The 23,927-nt window shown below is 37.0% G+C and overlaps 1 protein-coding gene across 1 annotated transcript; it reads left to right on the top strand.

Moving 5' to 3' along the window:
- Positions 1-14,910: 14,910 nt before the first annotated feature.
- On the top strand, positions 14,911-15,358 carry LOC122447416 (COMM domain-containing protein 6). Its single transcript, XM_043478042.1, has one exon. The coding sequence runs from the start codon at positions 14,926-14,928 to the stop codon at positions 15,205-15,207; it is 282 nt and encodes a 93-aa protein (XP_043333977.1). The 5' UTR covers positions 14,911-14,925; the 3' UTR covers positions 15,208-15,358.
- The last annotated feature ends 8,569 nt before the right edge of the window (positions 15,359-23,927 follow it).

Genomic DNA, 23,927 nt, shown 5'->3' with positions numbered 1-23,927 from the left:
TGAAACAGTAGCCATTTAAAAAGTAATCATCACATATTATTCTATCTAATCTTTCTGAATGTTTGGCATCCTGTGACTCTCAGAGAATAGTTGGATCCATCAAGGATAGTTTATCTACAGGTGACACAAAGGCAAAAAATTGTGACTTAAAACACATCAATACATTGTTATCATCTCATAAGTCTGACATTAAGCTGATAAGGGCTAGAGTGTCCAAAAAGCTCTCAAAAACCTTAGTTGTTTTTTTTCTAAATTCTTTCCTGCCATCATTATTATGTTGGCTTTTTTGAATTCATGCTTATAGCTCTTTGGTCATGAAATAACCACCTCAGCTTCAAATGTCAAAGAGTTAGGGAAAAAGAAAAATGGAAAGATCAGTCCCAGTATTATTCTGGTCAGTCCCAGTATATTTTGGACACCATGTCCAAAAACATGGACATTCAAGAAGTCCCCAAGAAGCTTACTTCTTGAGATTCATTGGCTAAAGTATCAAGTGAGGTCACAATTTGAATAAGGGTGGAATAATTTATATTAAACTAACCTTCCCACAGATAGAAAATATTTTAAGCAAACCAAGAAAAAAATATCCAGTTCTTTAGAGGCACTCAATTCTGATCAAATTAATTATTTTTTAATGCAAATATATTTAGCTCTTGAAAATAAGGCAGCACATCACACTTCAGAGTGCTCGAATCATGGGGCAGCTTGAAGTGAAGCAGAAAGGCACTACTCTATAATGTTAAGGAGGCAGAAAGCCTATGGGAGAAGAGAGAGCTGGCTGGACATCCTCATCCCTGGTTGGGTCATGGTCCAGTCTGGTCCAATCTTGTCAGTCTGGTCCAGTGGTTGAGGAGTTTGGGGATGCAATTTGTTGCTTGATAACTTGACAAATTCTGTATATATTTTCACCGTTTAGTGGCCCTTTGGGGACTTGTTTCAAAAATAATTTTTCCCCCCAAAATGTAATGATGACATAATCTACCTGGCAGCTAACATGACTAATTTCTTTAGCATCAGTTCAGTTCAGTCGATCAGTCGTGTATGACTCTTTGCAACCCCATGAAATGCAGCAGCCAGGCCGCCCTGTCTATGACCAACTCCTGGAGTTTACTCAAACTCATGTCCATCGAGTCGGTGAGGCCATCCAGGCATCTCATCCTCTGTCATCCCCTTCTCCTACCCAGAACTGATCTCCTTTAGGAAGAACTGGTTGGATGTCCTTGTAGTCCAAGGGACTCTCAAGAGTCTTCTCCAATACCACAGTTCAAAAGTATCAATTCTTCAGCACTCAGCTTTCTTCACAGTCCAACTCTCACGTCCATACATGACCACTGGAAAAACCACAGCCTTGACTAGATGGACCTTTGTTGGCAAAGTAATGTCTTTGTTTTTTAATATGCTATCTAAGTTGGTCATAACTTTTCTTCCAAGGAGTAAGCATCTTTTAATTTCATGGCTGCAGTCACCATCTACAGTGATTTTGGAGCCCCCAAAAATAGTCTGACACGTTTCCACTGTCTCCCCATCTATTTCCCAAGAGGTGATGGGACCAGATGCCATGATCTTAGTTTTCTGAATGTTAAGCTTTAAGCCAAATTTTTCACTCTTTTCTTTCACTTTCATCAAGAGGCTTTTTAGGTCCTCTTCACTTTCTGCCACAAGAGTGGTGTCATCTGCATATCTGAGGTTATTGATATTTCTCCCAGAAATCTTGATTCCAGCTTGTGCTTCTTCCAGACCAGCATTTCTCATGATGTACTCTGCATATAAGTTAAATAAGCTGGGTGACAATATGTAGCCTTGATGTACTCCTTTTCCTATTTGGAACCAGTCTGTTGTTCCATGTCCAGTTCTAACTGTTGCTTCCTGATCTGCATACAGGTTTCTAAAGAGGCAGTTCAGGTATCTGGTATTCCCATCTCTTTCAGAATTTTCCACAGTTTATCTTGATCCACGCAGTCAAAGGCTTTGGCATAGTCAATAAAGCAGAAATAGATGTTTTTCTGGAACTCTCTTGCTTTTTAGATGATCCAGCGAATGTTGGCAATTTGATCTCTGGTTCCTCTGTATTTTCTAAAACCAGCTTGAACATATGGAAGTTCATGATTCACGTGTTGCTGAAGCCTGGCCTGGAGAATTTTGAGCATTACTTTACTAGCATGTGAGATGAGTGCAATTGTGTGATAGTTTGAGCATTCTTTTGGATTGGAATGAAAACTGACTTTTTCCAGTCCTGTGGCCACTGCTGAGTTTTCCAAATTTGCTGGCATATTGAGTGTAGCACTTTCACAGCATCATCTTTCAGGATTTGAAATAGTTCAACTGGAATTCCATCACCTCCACTAGCTTTGTTCGTAGTGATGCTTTCCAAGGCCCACTTGACTTTACATTCCAGGATGTCTGGCTCTAGGTGAGTGATCACACCATTGTGATTATCTGGGTCATGAAGATCTTTTTTGTATAGTTCTTCTGTGTATTCTTGCCACCTCTTCTTAATATCTTCTGCTTCTCTTAGGTCCATACCATTTCTTTAGCATACCCTATAATAATTTTGATTTTGAATTGTGGTACTGGGGAAGACTCTTGAGAGTCCCTTGTACAGTAGGGAGATCAAATCAGTCAGTCCACAAGGAAATCAATCCTGAATCCTCATTGGAAAGACTGATGCTGAAGCTGAAGCTCTAGTACTTTGGCCACCTGATGAGAACAGCTAACTCATTGGAAAAGACCCTGATGCCGAGAAAGATTGGAGGCAAAAGGAGAAGAGAGCAGCAGAGGATGAAATGGTTGGATAGTAACACCAACTCAGTGGACAGAAACTTAGGCAAACTCTGGGAGACAGTGGGGGACAGGGAGGCCTGATATGCTGCAGTCAGTCCATGGGATCATAATGAGTTGGACATGATTTAGTGACTGAACAACTACACAAATAATAATTTTAGTAGGATATATCTCAGTTGTCTACTTTTAAAAAATTTTATTCCATATTATTGTAATCAACATAGATTTTTTTGTTTATAAGAGGGAGGTCCTAAAAAGGAATAAAGAATAAACATTTTTTTGAATCTTTCAGCACTGTTCATACAGAAATATCCCCTTTCCCCAGATGTCTAAATTGGCGTAGTTGTCACTGGGAAATTATATTATCTCCAATTTGGATGTCTCTTAGTAACCAGTTACAGTTTGCATTTATATTTTAGATTTTATAGATTTTTCTATATTTCAGTTTCCTCAAGGAAATAAAGCTTACTTTTATTTTGAGATTAAGGAATGTCCTGACTCCACCTGAATTACAATAATGTTATTGGTGTTTATATGCAAGTTAAATTCAACATTCTAAATGAAATAAATTGGTATATGTAGGAATAGATATATAGTATAGCTATAACACAAGTATAGATGGATGTACATATACACAAAAATAAATACACTTATATTAACAATATAAAACATGCGCCATATATACAATATGATAGGATAGGATATGTGAAGAATCTGCTATATGTATGGAATTGCCATTTTAAACTTCCCCATTTAGTTTGGAAACAATGAGTATAGATAGCATATTAAGCTATCTGAGCAAACCCATCAACAATGGAATCTTTTAGTTATTCACCTACCTTATGTAGGGAAGTGTACACTTGAATTCATTTTTTGGGAGGGAGAGTTTTAAGAAGCTTCTGGAGATTGCATGCTTTGGTCAGTGATGAGATGTATTATTAGTCCCTTCACTGTTTGTAACTACCAGTGGTCATTAAACTCCCAATTAATAGTTTTTAAAAAGTGAACAATAGACTTTTCAGATTCAAGATGTTTGAACATTTTCAAGAGGAAAAAGAAAACAACGTAAAAACACAGAAAGATCATATGAATTCTGAGGAAAGTGTTATCAAAAATGAATAATCTTATAAGAGCCCAGAGGTGTAATCTGTTTTCTGAATTCACACTGGCATGTGGCTAGGCTGGGAAGTGTTTCTGGGTGTAGAGTGTGGCTGATAACCTGGTCTCTGAATTAGTCACCCTGGCACTACTGATACACCTAGTGAGAATTGTTGTACAGTTTCTAGTTGAGAAAGTTGCTTGAATTCATCCTTAAGAATGTAGTAATGGTTCAAATGAATTCTTTTTAACGGCTGTATATGTACCACAGCTTCCTTATCCATTCATCTGCTGATGGGCATCTAGGTTGCTTCCATGTCCTGGCTATTATAAACAGTGCTGCGATGAACATTGGGGTGCACGTGTCTCTTTCAGATCTGGTTTCCTCAGTGTGTATGCCCAGAAGTGGGATTGCTGGGTCATATTAAAAAGAATTCATTTGAACCAGTCCTAATGAGATGGATGAAACTGGAGCCCCTTATACAGAGTGAAGTAAGCCAGAAAGATAAAGAACAGTACAGCATACTAACACATATATATGGAATTTAGAAAGATGGTAACGATAACCCTATATGCAAAACAGAAAAAGAGACACAGAAATACAGAACAGACTCTTGAACTCTGTGGGAGAAGGTGAGGGTGGGATGTTTCAAAAGAACAGCATGTATACTATCTATGGTGAAACAGATCACCAGCCCAGGTGGGATGCATGAGACAAGTGCTCGGGCCTGGTACACTGGGAAGACCCAGAGGAATCGGGTGGAGAGGGAGGTGGGAGGGGGAATCGGGATGGGGAATACGTGTAAATCTATGGGTGATTCATATCAATGTATGACAAAACCCACTGAAATGTTGTGAAGTAATTAGCCTCCAACTAATAAAAAATTAAAAAAAAAAAAAAGAATGTAGTAATGGGAATCTAATATTATTTGTCATAAACTCTTAAAACTGTCTCAAAATAGGGAGATAATTGCACTCTTCTACTTACGCTCTCAAAACCGTGAATGATCAAGTAGTGGACATAACACATGTTCACTACTGAGTGTACAAAAGAGATCCAAATGTGTTTAATTATATTTAACTATAGAGAAGTGTGTATACTGAAGCTAAGAAATGTATTAAGTTAACATTTAAAATCTCTCACTTTTGAAAGCTGTAAGCAATGTCTAAAAGGAATATACCATAAATCTGAAAGATGAAGGTAATTACACTTAGGTTTTGGAAATTACATCAACATTAGTGAACATTTTATAAAAGTAATTGCAATTGTTTTGAATTGATCATTGGTGAGACCTCCATTTATTTTTTTCCTTTTGACAGAAAAGTTGACTCAAAATCATGTGTTGGTTAAGATAACAAATCACAAATGTCCAGAGCAAACAGATTTTATGTATTTTGGAAGTTAACTGAACACACAGTTATGTCAGGAATAACTTAATTAAATTACCAATCATGAATTTTCCAAGACATTATGAATCATAAATTTTCAGTCACTTGTGCAAATCTTTAGTCAGTGACATTTTTCTTCTCATTATCTACTTTTTTTTTTTTTTTTGCATTGGTTGTAACTGCAGGAGAAGGAAATGGCAACTCACTCCAGAATTCTTGCCTGGAGAATCTCATGGACAGAGGAGCCTGGCAGGCTACAGTCCATGGGGTCACAAGAATTAGACACAACTGAGCAACTAAACCACCACCATAATTGTAGGAATGTATATATAAATTTACTGCCCATAGTAAGACAAGAAATGAGGCAATATATATGAAAGAAATATGTAATTAAATCCAAATTAGATAATTTATTTTACAAATACCACATAGACCTAATATTTTCAAAAATAAAATATTTTGATTAAGGATAAATAAATGTGGCTCACTTGTCCTAAGCTATAACTTTGCAGTAATTAAAATGACAATCACTTTGCTCAATGACTTAAAAACTCACTGTTGGTAAGTAAGGTTTGAAATTGTCTAAGGCCATTGTGTACAAGTTATTTTGCCATTATTTTCAGAGAACCAATTAAATATTTCTGGAAACAAGTTGTAAAACTGGTGTAATGAAATGACTGTTGTTATTATTGTTTAGTTGCTTAGTCATGTCCAACTCCCTGCGACCCGCGGACTGTAGCCCACCAGGATCCCCCTTCAGTGGAATTTTCCAAGAAGGAATGCTGGAGTGGGTTGCCATTTGCTTCTTCATGAAATGACTACTGCTTTGCAAATTGATAAAATCTTGAATGTCAGGGTTATCTCCTTTATGGAATTCAAAACCTGTTCAGAAACTCAATTTATGTTTTATGTCATATACAAAAAGAATTGTCTCCTGCCATTGTGTAAATAAATATCTCCTGAAGTGGTGAATTCCACTGACAACCTGAGAAAAATGAGATAATGATTTCAATATTAAAAAGTGGCTAATTCTTCACCATTCATTTTTATTTTGTTCAGCATGTTCTTTCAACATCCTACATACATAGTTACTGCTTCCACTTATTCTATCCAAATTTGAGCTCACTGGTGCCTCTGATAGTCACCTAACTGTTTTGAAACCAAAAGCATAAATTCAGGGATTATTGATATAAATGACAATCAGAAGTGTCTGGCAGTATTCTCTTGAAAAATGATACTTTTACTGATGCTATATATTATTTATTATTTAAAAAACACTAAGGGCGTAAATGCTAGTGGCAGATACTTTTTATTGGATGTCTCATGTGTGATTCATTCATTCTGCGAGTTTGAAAATATTGAAAACTATATTTTCCTCTCAAACCAGAGTTCCAAATATGAATTAAGTCCATGTAATTCAAGTATGAATTCAATGCAGGCTGGAGATATTTGGAAGGTAGGAGTGAAGTTTCATCATCTATTTTAGCTCTTCTTCAGTTCAGTCACTCAGTCCTGTCCAACACTTTTGTACACCATGGACTGCAGCACGCCAGGCGTCCCTGTCCATCACTAACTCCCAGAGCTTGCTCAAATTCATATCCATTGAGTCGGTGATGCCATCCAATCGTCTCGTCCTCTGTCGTCCCCTTCTTCTCCTGCCTTTACTCTTTCCCAGCATCAGGGTCTTTTCCAGTGAGTCAGTTGGCCAAAGTATTGAAGTTTCAGCTTCAGCATCAGTCCTTGCAGTGAATATTCAGGACTGATTTCCTTTAGGATTGACTGGTTGATCTCCTTGCAGTCCAAAGGACTCTCAAGAGTCTTCTCCAACACCACAGATCAAAAGTATTAATTCTTCAGCACTCAGCTTTTTTATGGTCCAACTCTCACATCCATACATGGCTGCTGGAAAAACCAAAGCCTTGACTAGATGGACCTTTGTTGGCAAAGTAATGTCTCTGCTTATTAAAATGCTGTCTAGGTTGGTCATAGCTTTTCTTCCAAGGAGCAAGCGTCTTTTAGTTTTATGGCTGCAGTCACCATCTGCAGTGATTTTGGAGCCCCCCAAAATAGTCTCTCACTGTTTCCATTGTTTGCCCATCTATTTGTCATGAAGTGATGGGACCAGATGCCATGATCTTAGTTTTCTGAATGTTGAGCTTTAAGCCAACTTTTTTACTCTCCTCTTTCACTTTCATCAAGAGGATCTTTAGTTCTTCTTTGCCTTCTACCATAAGGGTGGTGTCATCTGCATATCTGAGGTTATTGATATTTCTCCTGGCAATCTTGATTCCAGCTTGTACTTTATCCAGCCCAACATTTCACATGATGTACCCTGAATATAAGTTAAATAAATATGGTGATAGTATACAGCCTTGACATATTCCTTTCCCAATTTGGAACCAGTATGTTTTTCCATGTCTGGTTCTACCTCTTAGATGTATGAAAGTTTCCTGTGGAAGAATTCCAGTGTCATATCCATTCTCCAGCTCCTTTTATCAAGAGACAGCTACAACTATTCCAGCATTTTAACGTGCCCAGTGGTTTTGGATGTCCATTCTCTATGAGTATGAGAAGTCACTGCGTTATGGCTTCCTGATGTTGACTTAATTCCAGTATAGCCTGGAAGCAAGTTGTTCCCCCAGACGATTAGTTGTGAAGTAACCACTCAAAGAGGTCCATATTAGCATTGGATCTTCAAGCCTTTAAAATAATTCTCTCAGTTCCTAAATCCCTCTATTAAAATAGCTAGAGAGTTTTCTGTGTCTCATGTGAATTCTACTAGTCAAATAATGAAAATGTGAGAATGACCAAACTATGAATAAAAGAAAATTGTGTGATATATAATTGAGTGATCAAGAAAGTCAGTTCAATCCAGTCTGAGAGTTCAGAAAGTGAAATATGCATGGGGAAGTGCCAACACTACAGGGTATAAGACAGTCTAGAAAAGGGCACTCCTGAAATTAAGAAATTTATGATGCCCAGTGAAGTGGTTGTGCAGAAAACAACAATTAACATCATCAAAATAATAATAATAATGGTGATAATATTTAAAATCTGCTTAAGTGTATAGTGGGCAAAGGTACTAAAATAATTGGATTTAGGAAATTGAATCTAGAATAAATTCTTTTGAACTAATAAAATTTAAGAGAAGAGGCATTTTATGGAATATCCACAGCCAAGTCTATAGATCACTTCTCAGGCCACATTCAAAACTCTCCTCTGATAAAAGAGGGATGATGTTTCCCTGAATTTGACAGGCAGGAAATATGAGCAGTCAGCTGACAAGTAATATTGTAGCACATAACCTACAGTTGGCAGTATCACTTCAGATGTGTCAGTGAACACAAGCGGAGTGCTATGCTGAAAGGGGTCATGGAGGTGCTTCTGCACCAGCTGTAGCTCATTCGGGTCATGACTGGTCATGAGAGGTCAGTAGCACTGACTGAAAAATGTCTCAATGGCTAGGTTGCAATGCAGTTATCATAGTATGTTGACACCTCTTTAGATGTTAGACTGTGTGTTGTGGTTGATGACCAAAAGAACGTATAACAAATAATTCAAGAGTATTTTTCAAGTTGATTAGAACTTGCGGCTAATACCAAAAATCTTGTGGTTGAGTAGACATCAGATAAGAAATGTTGAGAGGTTAATTGGTATAGGTGTATGTGGCTGGAAGAGTAAGGTGGTTGCTATGGGAGGAGAGGTCTCCTGTCAGCTAGTAAAGGAATCGACTAACACCAGAATATGTTTGTGGAAAGAAGCTTGTAAGAAATTAAATCTAATACAACTTAGAAATGCTCAGCTAATGGGTGTGATATTTATGTGTAACTGCGTGTATCCACATGTAGAAGATTGTTAATAAATCTTTTAGGCTTCCTAGACAATTCTGAGCCAGTTTTCATAAAAGGATCATAATTTCTAATGCTGCTTCTGGGGGGTATAGCTCAGTGACAGAGCATCTGACTGGACAGTGTACGATGCTGTTTCTGATATGGATGATTTGACTTCTTTTTTAGAGAGGGAATTCACATAAGATCTTCCAGGAAATTAAAAGTGAGAGAGAGGTCACAGCAACTAAGGTAAATCTAAAAGGAATAACCTATATTGGCAAGCTGTATAGAGAGCTATGTTGGTGTGACATTGTGTTTATATTTATTTTCTTTATAGTTTTCTGATTTCCAATTGTTGTGATGTTCAGAAATTAAAAAGCATTTAACCTAAGGAATAGAAACCAACCCAAAATAATTATGATTTTATAATCAATAAGAAAACAAAAGATCAAAGATTGATGATCCAAGGGTTGTTCAGTATATTTCTGCAAGCTTTTTCTTTATCTCCAGAATTCTCACAATGTTGAGTTGTTGTTGTTCTTATTGTTTTCCTTTGATAGGATGACAATGTTACATTTTTAAGTGTCACAACTATATTCACAGCCAGGAGGGAGGAGAGCTAGCCAGGATAACAATAAACCTTTCTCCATGGCTCATTTTCTTTCATTATCTAAGAAACTATCTTCCAGAATCTCCCAGCAGACTTCTTATGCCAATACAGCCACATCATGGCTATGTGATCACCTATGTCAACAAGAGAGCCTAGAAAATAAATGATCTGACATGTGACAATTTCTATCATCTAGGCAAAGTGTGGCCAACTGTGTCTGCCATAGTGATCATGCATACATTGCTTTTATGAGTAAAATTGCAAATATGTCAGACTATTGAAAGGTATAAAATTGATACAACACTTTGCATTAATAATGTAACACTAGTGTATGCCCTTAGACACATACTTAGAAGGAAAAACAAATTATTACCCATGTGTGTATAAGTCCACCAACCACCCTATTTTCAGAGCCATATTCCTCCATCTTCATCATAGGTAAGCACTTACTTGAACTTGATGCTTATTAGTCCGACTCATTTACTGCTATTTTACCATGTACACTTAAGTACATATGCACATATGTAAATATACCCTATATATATATTAAAATACAAACAAAATGCATGTGGATATATCAAGAAAATATAATAAAAGAGTAAGATACATTCCCTATACACCAGTTGGGCAAGAACTATAAAATTTGATAATACCAGTTTGATGAAGAAATGCAGAAAAAAAAAAACCACTCATATCTTTCTGTTGTGAGTGTAAGTGGGTGCAAATAGTTCAGAGAACAATTTGGCATTATCTATTAATTAAAGAGGGCTTCCCTAGTTGCTCAGTGGTAATGAATCTGCCTGCCAATGCAGGAGACCTGGGTTTGATCCCTGGATGGAAAAGCTGCCCTAGAGAAGGAAATAGCAACCCACTCTAGTACTCTTACCTGGGAAATCCCATGGATAGAGGATCCTGGCAGGCTACAGTCCCTGGGGTTGCAAAGAGTCAGACACAACTGAGCAACTAAAAAAAACAACAACAATTAATTAAAGATGTGCATAATTTAAAGCCTGTGATTCTAGTTCTGTGAATAGACACTGTGCTGTGCTTAGTCGCTCGGTCTTGTCCAACTCTTTGCAACCCCCATGGACTGAAGCCTGCCAGGCTCCTCTGTCCATGGGGATTCTCCAGGCAAGAATACTGGAATGGATGCCATGGCCTTCTCTAGGGGATCTTGCCAATCCAGGGATTGAACCCAGGTCTCCCTCATTACAGGCAGATTCTTTACCATCTGAGCCACCAGGAAGCCCATGAATACTGGGGTGGTTGGCTTATCCCTTCTCCAGAGGATCTTCCCAGTCCAGGAATCAAACTGGAGTCTCCTGCATTGCAGACAGAGTCATTACCAGCTAAGCTACCAGGGAAGCCCCTTGAATAGACACCAGAAAAGCTTTTACACATGACCACCAGGAGGAAAGAACAGTAGGAATCTTCACAACATTGTTTATAGTAGAACAGTTTGGAAATAATCGTCATTCTTTCAAGTAGAGAACTGATAAATAATGCATATCATTTCACCACTCTGAAAGTGAATGAAGCAGGTATCGTATTTGTACATGAATCTCACAGATATGTTGAGAAAAAAGCAATTGTCAAAGAATTTAATATAATACACTTTATAAACTTTCAGTTCAGTTCAGTTCAGTCGCTCAGTTGTGTCTGACTCTTTGCGACCCCATGAATCACAGCACGCCAGGCCTCCCTGTCCATCACCAACTCCCAGAGTTTACTCAGACTCATGCCCATCGAGTCGGTGATGCCATCCATCCATCTCATCCTCTGTCGTCCCCTTCTCCTCCTGCCCCCAATCCCTCTCAGCATCAGGGTCTTTTCCAATGAGTCAACACTTCGCATGAGGTGGCCAAAGTATTGCAGTTTCAGTCTCAGCATCAGTCCTTCCAATGAACACCCAGGACTGATCTCCTTTATGATGGACTGGTTGGATCTCCTTGCAGTCCAAGGAACTCTCAAGAGTCTTCTCCAACACCACAGTTCAAAAGCATCAATTTTTCGGTGCTCAGCTTTCCTCACAGTCCAACTCTCACATCCATACATGACCACTGGAAAAACCATAGCCTTGACTAGATGGACCTTTGTTGACAAAGTAATGTCTCTGCTTTTTAATATGCTGTCTAGGTTGGTCATAACTTTCCTTCCAAGGAGTAAGTGTCTTTTAATTTGATGGCTGCAATCACCATCTGCAGTGATTTTGGAACCAAAAAAATAAAGTCTGACACTGTTTCCACTGTATCTATTTCCCATGAAATGATGGGACCAGATGCCATGATCTTAAGTGCATGGAAAGTAATATCATGTATTACTTTCACAGAGAATAAAGAATAGAAGAGGAGACATTATCTCAAATATGTTGGAAAATTAAGAGAGTCATGATTGCGTATTCAGGACAAAAGCATTTTTCACTAGAAGAGATAGTAGGAAAAAGACAGAAGACATTAAAGGAGGAATATTATTCCTCAGTTCAGTTCAGTGCAGTTGCTCAGTTGTGTCTGACTCTTTGCGACCCCATGGACTGCAGCACCCCAGCCATCCCTGTCCATCACCAACTCCTGGAGCTTGCTAAAACTCATGTCCATAGAGTCGGTGATGCCATCCAACCATCTCATCCTCTGTTGTCCCCTTCTCCTCCTGCCTTCAGTCTTTCCCAGCCTCAGGATCTTTTCCAGTGACTCAGTTCTTCACATCAGGTGGCCAAAATATTTGAGTTTCAGCTTCAGCATCAGATCTTTCAATGAATATTCAGGACTTTAAGATGGACTGGTTGGATCTCCTTGAAATCCAAGGGATTCTCAAGAGTTCTCTCCAATACCACAGTTCAAAAGCATCAATTCTTCAGCACTCAGCTTTCTTTTTAGTCCAACTCTCACATCCATACATGACCACTGGAAAAACCAAAGCTTTGACTAGATGGACCTTTGTTGGCAAAGTAATGTCTCTGCTTTTTAATATGCTGTCTAGGTTGGTCATAGCTTTTCTTCCAAGGAGTATGTGTCTTTTAATTTCATGGCTGCAATCACCATCTGCAGTGATTTTGGGGCCCAAAAATATAAAGTCTCTCACTGTTTCCACATCTATTTGCCATGAACTGATGGGACTGGATGCCATGATCGTAGTTTTCTGAATGTTGAGCTTTAAGCCAACTTTTTCACTTTCTTCTTTCACTTTCATCAAGAGGCTCTTTAATTCTTCTTTCCTTTCTGACATAAGGGCATATTATCCCTTGGGAATCACTTGTAGTTTATTCTAATAATCTCCAGCACTCCAAATGTGGACATGTGATATAAACACATGTTAAATAAGCAAATCCTATAAATCAGCACAAAAAGAGGATACACACACAACCCTGTAAGGTTATATTAGTTTACTAATTCCATTTAATCAAAACTATCAGAAGTAATCATGTCTCCTGAGAGCAAGAGGAAATGAAGTATATTTTATGAGTCATTATAGAAGGGTAAATTACTTAAATTTTATTGTATTTTAATCCAAGCTGTCTTGGTCCTTATTTCAAATATCTATCACTTTGTAACAAACCACTTCAAAATGTAGGGGTTCAAAATAAGAACGATTTTTTTTTTTTAATGATCCATTCATTTGACCTATTATTGGCTCTTCTGCTTTACTCGGTATTATCTTAGACACAGAGAGGAATGCCATGGCATCCTGGCACTCCTGGCAGGGTGGTGCAGTGCTGACCAGGAACTCAGCTGGGGCTGCCTGTCATTTTCTCCAGGGTTTCTTCATACAGGTCTCTCCTTGTGACTTTGTGTTGTTCCTCAGGGCATCCTAGATGATTTCCAAGAAGTATTCCGAGTGATGAATGTAGATTCATGGATCCCATAAAGCCTGGCTTTGGAAGTTAAACAGCATCACATCTTCATTTATGAGTCAAAATGAGTCACAGAGGCAGCTCAGATTCAAGAGGAGGGAAAATAGATACCACGACTCTGTGAGAAGAGTGGCAAAGAATTAGATTTGTAACCATCTTTATTTTACCAAAGTCTGCTCTCAGTGGCTAATTATTTATATTTCACTCACATGCCATATACATTTGTTTCTTTCCAAGATCCTTCCAAATGTCAATTCATGAAGAGACTAGGATGAGGCCTGAGTTCTTGGACCTTATCACCGCAATCATATACAAGTGCAAATGAGGTTGTTTGTGCTTATTTCCATGGATCTAGCAACCTGTGAATTTAAAAGGCCTTGTGTCTTTTCCCCACACATCAAACACAATAGTGAAATTTGCATAGGATAACCACAATATAGACTTCTGTTCAAAAAAGGAGGAGTAAGAGCTAGAAAGATGGCACTGGTGCATAATTTTTTCCCCAATCATATGACTTTTTAACCAGAGGCAGAAATTGTTTCCTGATTAGGTATCGATTCATCTCCCTGGCAATGACTAACTGTGACTTTCGGCTCTATCCTCTGGGCTCTTAGTTCTGCCCTCTGACCCACTCTCCTTTTATATAGAAAATGCCCCATATTTGTCAGTCTGTTTCTTGTCCATTAAAATTTGAAGCCAGAAGACCTATTTTCACTTTTCACTGGTATCTTTCTCTACTGAAGATGTTACCAGCTCCTCTAAAAACTGTGTAGGTTTCCTGTTTATCAATTTTTGAATCCACTCAATTACAGAAACATCGCACACACAAATATCTGTGAATTAAATGTTTCTTTACCATAGTCTAAGAGTTAAGAACTGTGAGACAATGCCATTTAGATTCGTAGAAGTTTGTTTTCCTTTGATTGTTGTCTCTCTAAGTCTGTGAAACAAATACACCCTCAAGAACTTTGGAAGCTCATCAATACAGTAAAGAAGTTCTAGAATGTACCATCACAATAAATATTTCTGAACATGTCATGAAGGGTTGTATAGCCCACATTTGACTTTATTTTGAACTTGAGTATTCCTTTTACTGGCAGCACCCTGTATTTTATACTTTCCTTGAGGCAGTTGTGACTCAGCTGGTAAAGAATCTGCCTGCAATGTGGGAGACCTGGGTTTGATCCCTGGGTTGGGAAGATCCCCTGGAGAAGGGAATGGCTACCCACCCCAGTATTCTGGCCTGGAGAATTCACAAAGAGTCGGACACGACTAAATGACTTTCACTTTCACTTTTGAGGCAATTTCTTACTTGGAGAATATTTTGTCAGATGGCAAACCTGAGGCTAGGGGAGCGTCCATATGAGTGGATGGTGGTAGCCCTGAACCGTGCTATGGAGGAGTCCAGTGAGCCCCAGTTGGATGCTAAGTCCAAGGTCACCAACCAGCTCATAGATTTTCAGTGGAAGCTGGGTATGGCTGTCAGCTCCGACAGTCGCAGATCTCTTAAGTACCCTTATGTTGCAGTGATGCTCAAAGTGGCAGATCACTCAGGCCAAGTGAAGAACAAGTCCTTTGAAATGACAATCCCACAGTTTCAGAATTTCTACAGACAATTCAAGGAAATTGCTGCAATTATTGAAACTGTGTGAAAACTGATTCTAAACCGAAAACAATCTAAAATCACGGACTTCACTTTTTGCAACAAACCTGCTTAAGGATCAAATGATATTTATTGAATGAAAATTATATTTTTGGTTTTCCACTTTTGAAAATAATAGTAAAAAAAAATCAGGCAAACAGTAATTACAAAGTGCTGATCGATGCACAGCTTTGTGAATGTACCAAGAACCACTGATTTGGATAGTTTAAAGGGTAAATTCTGTAGTATGTGAATTATATCTTAATAAAAAAATAAATAGTTGAATAATAAAAAAAATAAAACCTGAGGATAAAAAAATAGTTTTATTTTCCAACTATATTATTCTCAGGATGGAAAAATTTTCTGCAGATTTTTTGTGAAACTTAACATTTCCTTCTTTAGGTCATTCTTTTTTACGTGTGCTTTACAATAGGCAGCTTTCAACTTTTGGTCTGGAAATTCTCTTAGATTCAAAAGTTCAGTAGGTAATTTTTAGACCTTATTTTCTTTTCTGTCAGTACATAACTCAGTTCCTATTTTATCAAGCCTCTAATAGCAATTTCCTTACTACCTTTTCAGCTTTCTTCTTGCTCTTTGGACCTCTAACTAACACCCATACACTAAGTCAGTATTTTTGTTCTGCTGTCATCTTATGCCCAGCTGCCAATTTCTGCCCTTTCAGTGACAATACTCCTTCTCCCCCACTTACCTTCTTAAAGAAACAAGTTTATTATTTCTTTATAATTCTATAGTAAACACATGTGTTTTGCTGCTTCACTTGGTGTTGACTGGGTTGCAAGGATGGATGGGAGTTCCAAACTGGCCTCTCTAAGAAGGATGGAAGTTAGGAGGGAGAAGTGAACCCTCCTACACTGTTGTGGGAATGTAAATTGGTACATCCACTATGAAGAAAAGTATGATATTCATTAAAAAACTAAAAATGGGGCTACCATATGACCCTGCAACCCACTCCTGGGCATATATGCAGAGAAAAGCATGATCCAAAAGGATACATTCTACCCAGTATTCACTGAAACACTGTTTACAGCAGCCAAGACATGGAAGCAGCCTAAATGTCCATCCACAGAGGAAAGATAAAGAAGATAAAGAATATTACTCAGTCATTAAAAATAATGAAATATGCCATTGCAGCAACATGGATGGACCTAGAGATTGTCACACTGACTGAAATAAGTCAGACAAAGAGAAATGTCATATGTCATCCCTTATATATGGAATCTAAAAAGAAATGATACAAATAAACTTACTTACAGAACAAAAAGAGACTCACAGACTTAGAGAATGAAATTATGGTTGCCCTGGGTTGAAGGCTGGGGGAAGAGATAGTTGGGGAGTTTGGGATGGGCATGTACGAGCTGCTAGATTTAACATGGATAACCAAGAAAGACCTACTGTACAGCACATGGAACTCTGCTCAATATTATATGGCAGCCCGGATGGGAGGGGATTTCTTTCTTTTTTTCTTTTTTTTTTGAGGGGATGGGAAATGGATACATGTATATGCATGGCTGAGTCCCTTCACTGTTCATCTGAAACTATTACAACATTGTTAATCAGTCATATCCCAATACAAAATAAAAAGTTGAAAGATTAAGAAAAGAAGAAGAAAGATGGAAGTCTGGAGTGCAGCTGGGACTATTGGGAGGTGTCTCAGCTCTGCTCAGGCAGTCCTCTCCATGTGGGTGCTTGAGCTGCATCATACCATGGTGGCTACGTTTCAAGAGTAAGTTACTCATGCAGTGAAAACTTAAGCTGTAAATCTCTTAAAGCTCTTAAAAAGTGAATTCTGCCACATTTACTTGTCCAACAAATCTCAGGGCAACTTCAAGTAGAGAGGAGATAATGTCATCTTTGAATAGAAGGAGTGGCAAAGTATTTGGATAAATTTTAATTCACCGAAGGTGAATCTGACTGCAAGGTCGGGGACTTTCTAAATCAGAACAGACAAAAGAAAAAAAGTTTTAAAAAACTTACTGTTATGACACAAGCCTTTTACATCAATACTTAATTTTTTTCATCTTAACTCTGGATTGTGTGTGTGCATACATGCTCAGTCACTTCAATATATCTAACTCTTTGCAACCCCATGAACTGCAGTCCACCAGGCTCCTCTGTCAATGGGATTCTCCAGGCAAGAATACTGGAGTGGGTTGCCATGCCCTCCTCCAGGAGATCTTCCCAACCCAGGCAATTAATCCACGTCTCCTGAGTCTCATGCATTGCAGGCAGATTCTTTACTGCTGAGCCACCATGGAAGCCCTAATTCTGGGTTAGTTTACACTAAAACACACAAGCTTATTGTGTAAGATTTTTTATTAATATTGCTTATACTTATCTTTAAACCAAATTAAGTTTTCCTGTTTCACCAAGACTGAAAAAGTTGTGTCATAGTTCACATTTTTCTAAATTGTTCTAAATGGTTCACACATCAAGTCATCTGTCAAACTACATCTTTTCCCCCATAATCTCCAGGGAAAACACTGGTGTTTTCTATTTTTTTTTTCTTTTTTACTTTTACAACCATTCTGTACCTACTCTCATATGGGAAAGTATTTACAATCTAAGTTTTCTCCATTGCTGTATTTGAGCCTTGCAAAAATATGAAAAGATGAACCATCTTGGACCATAATATGAATGCTTCTAAACCACATATTTAATATTGCATGGAGAAATTTTTTCTTCACACTTTATCCAAATAAGCAAGATATACATCAACAAAATCTCTTCATACTGGAATTAATCCTCTGTGCTTATTCTTCTCATCAGAAATGTGTCCTTCTCATTGTTTCATCAGGATCAGTGTTCTTAATAGAAAGAGATATACTGATTCATTTCCTCCTCAATCCAGTTCATGAGTAATGAGGAAGCTGATTGTGTTGTTCAACTTCTATTCCTTTCTTGAGATGATACAGTTAGTAATGAAAAATATAAATTTCCTGTGTGTTCACATCTCATCCATCAGTTATTCCATTTGTTATGTTTGCGTTATGTAATGTCTGCCATTCAAATATGCATTTTTCATCAGTTTCCCTTTGCTCAGTTCTAAAAGGATGATAATAACAGCAATACAGTTTAGAAAATTCCATTTTTACTATGGAATTAATATCTCTTTACCCAATATCAGGAACCTATGATAACTAGTAAAATTAGAATGGAAGGGGGAAACATTTTGGGATCTTTGTGTATAGTGGGGGCATTAGCAGTCCTGGAAAACCTAAGAAAAGACTAAAGATGAAAAGGAGAATCATAGTCACACATCAGTTAGAAAACAGAGGTTGGAATAGTCAAAGACAAGGATAAGCATGCCAAATTCTCTTAATCTTTTTCCATGTGATGGGTCTATCCATGCTGAGCCACATTTGGACTGTCAGCTTCTCCTCAGGAATATGTTTCTGCTCGATTCACAGAAATATCCTAAACATCCAGTATAGTGTTTGAAACTTAGCTGGGATGTGATAACCCTTTATTTAATCAATTAGTTAATTAAGCATTATAACAAATCTGTGCAGTTTACAGAGCTTCCCTTGTGGCTCAGCTGGTAAAGAACCCACCTGAAATGTAGAAGACCTGGGTTCGATCCCTGGGTTAGGAAAATCCCCTGGAGAAGGGAAAGGCTACCCACTCCAGCATTCTGGCCCGGAGAATTCCATGGAAGTCCGTGGGGTCACAAAGAGTTGGACACAACTGATAGAATGTCTCACATGGTGCCTAGACCACAGAAAATCAATGTCTTTGATATTTTATAATCTAAAAGACTTAAAAACAGGTCATATTGATTTATATGGCTATTACTGCCCTAATGTACGAGAGGTTTTCAATGCAGGCCACTCTCTAAGCAACAGGATTATTCTTTGAGTTAGTTTCTTCATCCCTAATGGTACCGTCCTTATAGGGTGGTATGTATGGTGCTCTGAGTTAGGAGATTTCTGCTAGGAGGGAAACAGCATGGCAAAATCCAACAGTGATACTGCCCAGATAATGGTAAAATGTAAGAAATATTTAACTCCCCACATGTTTGCATGGGAGATAAACTTCACACCAAACAAAATAATTTTGGTCAATTTTGCAAGTACCTGTCAAGATAAAACAAATTTTAAGACAAGATCAAAATCTCTCAAAAGTCTTCCACTCAACATTTCAATTCATCAGAGACCTACAATCTAAGTTTCCTTTTGAGACTGTCAGCAGTACTGTATCTGATGGACTTAATTACTCTGGAAGCGTGGGTCATACCACACTGAATGCAGGGGTGACAAAAATGCTTGGTTATTAAAACTATAATGGCAGAATTGTATTCCACATGCAGAAACGTAAAATATTACTATTTATAAGCAAATATATTTTTAGCAGTTTGAGATTTATTTTCCAGTTGAATTAAATGCTCATTATCTCTTTTAGATAATAACTTTTGGAAGGAGTTATAGAGGTGAAAATCTTTCTCTTATTACAACTATTCAATTAGACTCCTCTATATTGGAAAGTCTTAATAAAGGGAAATTCAGGTTCCATGATACACCTTTTTCCTTTGTTAAAAGTGTGGATTACAAAATGAATAAAATTACAATCTCCCTTTTTTCCACTTGTATTCATTATGCAAAGCTACTATTTTTTCTCACATGCCAATCAAGTAAATGCAGTAAAATCACCTTTAGGGAAATGAAAGATCCAATAGCATGATTTTCAAAAGAAGTTTGGGAGAGCTAACTTTTAAAATTGTAGAATATTTTGCTTTAAGCCAGGGGTTGGCAAACTCTGGTCTGTGGATCAAATCTGCTCCCACCCACTTCCAATCCTGTTGGTTTGGGTGGTCCAAATTTTGGTTAAAAATTTGTTTTATGGTTAATAAGCACATAGTATCTCAAATTTGCCTCTTGGCCTAGTAAGACTTTAATATTATTTTCTTGCTCTTTATAGATAAATGCTGCCCATATTTCTGCTATATATATTCTATATATTATTAACCTAGTATTTAAGGATATCTCCATAACTAAATTCAATCTCTTCTTTTTCAAATGATAGCAAGAGAGCTTCACCATCTAATTTTTTTACAATTGCAGAACAATCTCATTTTGAAATTTTATATCAGTGCAATAATAATAACAATACCAGTATATTATGTTCATAAAAGAACTTCATACATATTATAATTATAACACTGACAAAATCCATTCATTAAATCTCCATAAGCCTGTTTTACAGGTGAAAAGGAAATTGCTTTCAAAGAGGTTAAGTGATTGGCCCAGGGTTATAAGTCTTATAATTATGAGGGCTTTTCCTGCAACATTCTTTTTACATGGATTCATGGTGCCTCTTCAAATTAATCTGAACTCTTCGGTCATTTAATTATGCAAGAAAAATAATCATAAACTAGCTATGCATATAATATGAAGGTAAAAGATAATGAATATAATGCAATTAGCAGTGTTTTGTTGCAGTTAATGAAAATAAATCATAACAATCAGGTCACCAGGTAAACACCTTAGTAAAATGAGCAAAGAGAATTAAAATAGATTAATGGTTTAATTAAGTAACCTAAAAGTTACTCAGTTCTGCCAATGAAAGCAGAATGCTTAAATCAGTTACTTGTATTCATTAGATCTTTGACAAATTTTAACAATGTAATTTTTTCAACCATCTATCCAGTTACTAATGACCTTTTTGTTAAATTTCAATTTCATTAAGCAATTCCAAGTCAAATTAACAACTGATTTGTATTTCAATAATAAGTACTTGCCTTACATGTTGTTATTACAATTACATACCCATAAATTTAGAAAATTTACATTAAATTTCCTAGGGAAATCAGAAGGTTTATCATAAGTCATAAAGGAAAGCATCATGTGGAAGTGAACTTGGGATATTAAAGCTTACTGTTGTGAAAGGCCAGGGAATAATTAAAATATAAATGATACATATATTTCATTGGAGTAATATTTTAAGATTTCATTAAAGCATAGCACCATATTTAATTTTTAAAATATTAACTTTATGCTTATTTTCTTTTACATAGAATGACCTGCTATAAAGTCACTACTGAGAGTTCTTGAGTTTATTTGATGCTTAAATACAGTGTTTGAAAGTGATGTTTTTCAGAAAACAGAAGTTTGGTTATAATTTCTGAGTCTTAAATATCTGATTGACTTTTCCAATTTTCTTTGGAAATGAATAAGATGGTAGGAAACTATTAGATCACAAAAAATTTCTTCAATTCTATTTAATATTTTATAGAAGTCTGGGCATTCAGGATTTTTTTTTTTAATATCAAAAAAAAAAATTATGTTGACCACCCCAACCTAATTTGCTGAGAAAAGTACATTCCATTTTATGTTTCAGGTACTTTTTAAGCATCTCTTTTGGTTATGGCTTTTCCAGGTTTCTCTATTACATATCAATCATCTTAAGTCTAATTTTTTAATCCTTTTTTCTTCTGCTTTCTAGAAGAAACTTGCAAGATTATCTTTCACATTGCTGATTACATTTTCTTCATTGTCACTTCTTTTCTATATTAAATGCATTTTATAATTTTAAAATTTTAAATGCATTTTAAATTTCTATCAGATTTCCACTTCTTAATACCATCATATTTTGTCTCATCCAGTTCCATTTTCATCAGCAGCCGTTTATTTCCTGTTTCACATTTTTGTAATTTTTTGTTGAGGACAAATAGTAAATGCCTTAAAATAACATTTCTATGTCCTTTCTTTCAAAGCATCAACAAAATTCCAAACCTCTGAATTTTATATGAACTGGGGAGCAGTCCTACTACAAGATCCAGTAATAATTCCTTCCTCTTTTTCTCTTTAATTATTTTGAGCAGGGAACACTATATCCAGAGCCAGTGATAAATTCAGGGCCTAAAAATCTCCTTGTTTCTCTTCTCTGATCACACATTTTTCTCCTTGGATGTTTCTTTTGGGTCTTATGATGGTAAGCAAATTAATATCAACAGCCCTCAATTAGCCTACTATGGTATACAACAGTAGCTATTTATATGAGTCAGGAGGAAGTAAAAGGAATATTTTTCTGATGCTGCTTCTTTGTATCAAGAGTGATTGAGGACTTCTGATTTAAAGCAATGGCCCAAAGCATAACACAAAATTTGCAACTTCTAGACCATAAAAGTTTTAATATATTTTTCTACCTCTGTCTCTTGTTATTAATACTAGTGAATTCACATCCCAAGTTTTCAATCTGCCACCACTTCATCATATACAACTGGTAATGTTTAGAATCACAGGGATTTTATATACTTTCATCAATGTGTGATAAGGATAGAGTCTTGGGAATGAGGAGTTATGCAGCTCTGACCCTCTGAGACTATGTCCAATGCTGTATGAATAACTTAGACTTTATATCTAAGCATTCAATCTCACAAACAGTTCAGTCTATACCTCAAGATTCAAGTGCACATTCTAACTAATGTTTCATCGACAGAGGATAAGGATCCATATTCCAGTTCTACAACAATCTCAGGGCCTTTGTTTTAAAGACTTAGGGTCAAGAACAAAGGTACCCCCTTCCCAGACTTGTAACATTTAAGGTACACAGTACCTTGAGTGTAACAAGAAAAGCAAGATCAACAACAGTAATGCTAGCAAAGACTTAAGGAATTTGGAGACCATGAGCGTTGGTTATAGACTTTGCTTATTAGTGAAAAGGAATTCAATTAAGATAAGTTTAAGACAGAGAAAATATATTCACTCACAACTCAAAAGTCCAGGAATAAAGCTGGGTTAATGCCTAGCTTTATTTAAAGATTCAGATATTTCACCCAAATGGGAAGTCTTTTAATTATGACATTTGCTTCATTTTGAACCACCTGTGCCTGACGTTTCAACAGCTTTGCCTCTGCGTTCTCCCAAACTCGAGCACAGTGAAGAACGTTTCTCCTCCATATTTTCTGCAAAACTCCTAGGATTCATTCTGACCATACAAACTTGAGCCATGTGCCATTAATGAAACAGTCACTGGGGCTGGGGAGATTTGATACACTGGTTGGCAGAATTTGCTTGTAAATCTCTCTCATGAAGCTGTTCTACAGCTCATGTCTGTAGCACCATGGTTTACGTGGAGTAGAAATCAATACATAGCCTTCATTTTCTCTTTATTGGTAGACTGAGATAATAGTGTATTTAATGAATTTCATTTGTTGCTATTGCACAGTCGCTCAATCGCATCTGATTCTTTGCAACCCCATGGATTGCAGCACGCCAGGCTTCCCTGTCCTTCACCATCTCCCAGAACTTGCTCAAACTCATGTCCATTGAGTTGGTGATAAATTTCATTAGAACATCTTGAATCATTGATTTCCTTAGCAGATGATACAGCAGAGTCTTAGGCTTTATTTTCGTCCCTGTCAGTGGAAACATAGCCCCAGTAATAGACTCAGAAAGTTTTTCATGTTTGGAATGACTCAGAAAAGTGAACCAGTAAATCAAAACTTTCTTACAAAATAGTGCAAACTCTATGAGCCTAAGAAGAATATGCCAACATGGATGAAAGGTGCTCTGTCATCCACGTGCAATGGCAAAGAAAGAGCAGAGTAGATAAAAGCAAGAGTTCACCAATCTAGATGCTCATGTTCCATACTGATCTTAACCTTTAATAGTTTTGAGGCGCGGGCATTTATTCTAATGTCTCTCTGAGGCTCAGTGGGTAATTCATGAAAGTAATTAGAGCCGTCCCTTTCACAGAGTAAGCAGGCTACAG

The sequence above is a fragment of the Cervus canadensis genome, chromosome 9 (genome assembly GCF_019320065.1).
Source record: "Cervus canadensis isolate Bull #8, Minnesota chromosome 9, ASM1932006v1, whole genome shotgun sequence".
NCBI classification, from domain to species: Eukaryota; Metazoa; Chordata; class Mammalia; order Artiodactyla; family Cervidae; genus Cervus; species Cervus canadensis.
The sequence above is the reverse complement of the archived record's forward strand: the minus strand, read 5'-3'. Positions and strand labels throughout refer to the sequence as shown.

Coding starts and splice junctions, on each gene's coding strand:
- LOC122447416 (XM_043478042.1), top strand. CDS start 14,926: ATGGTGGTAGCCCTGAACCGTGCTATGGAGGAGTCCAGTGAGCCCCAG.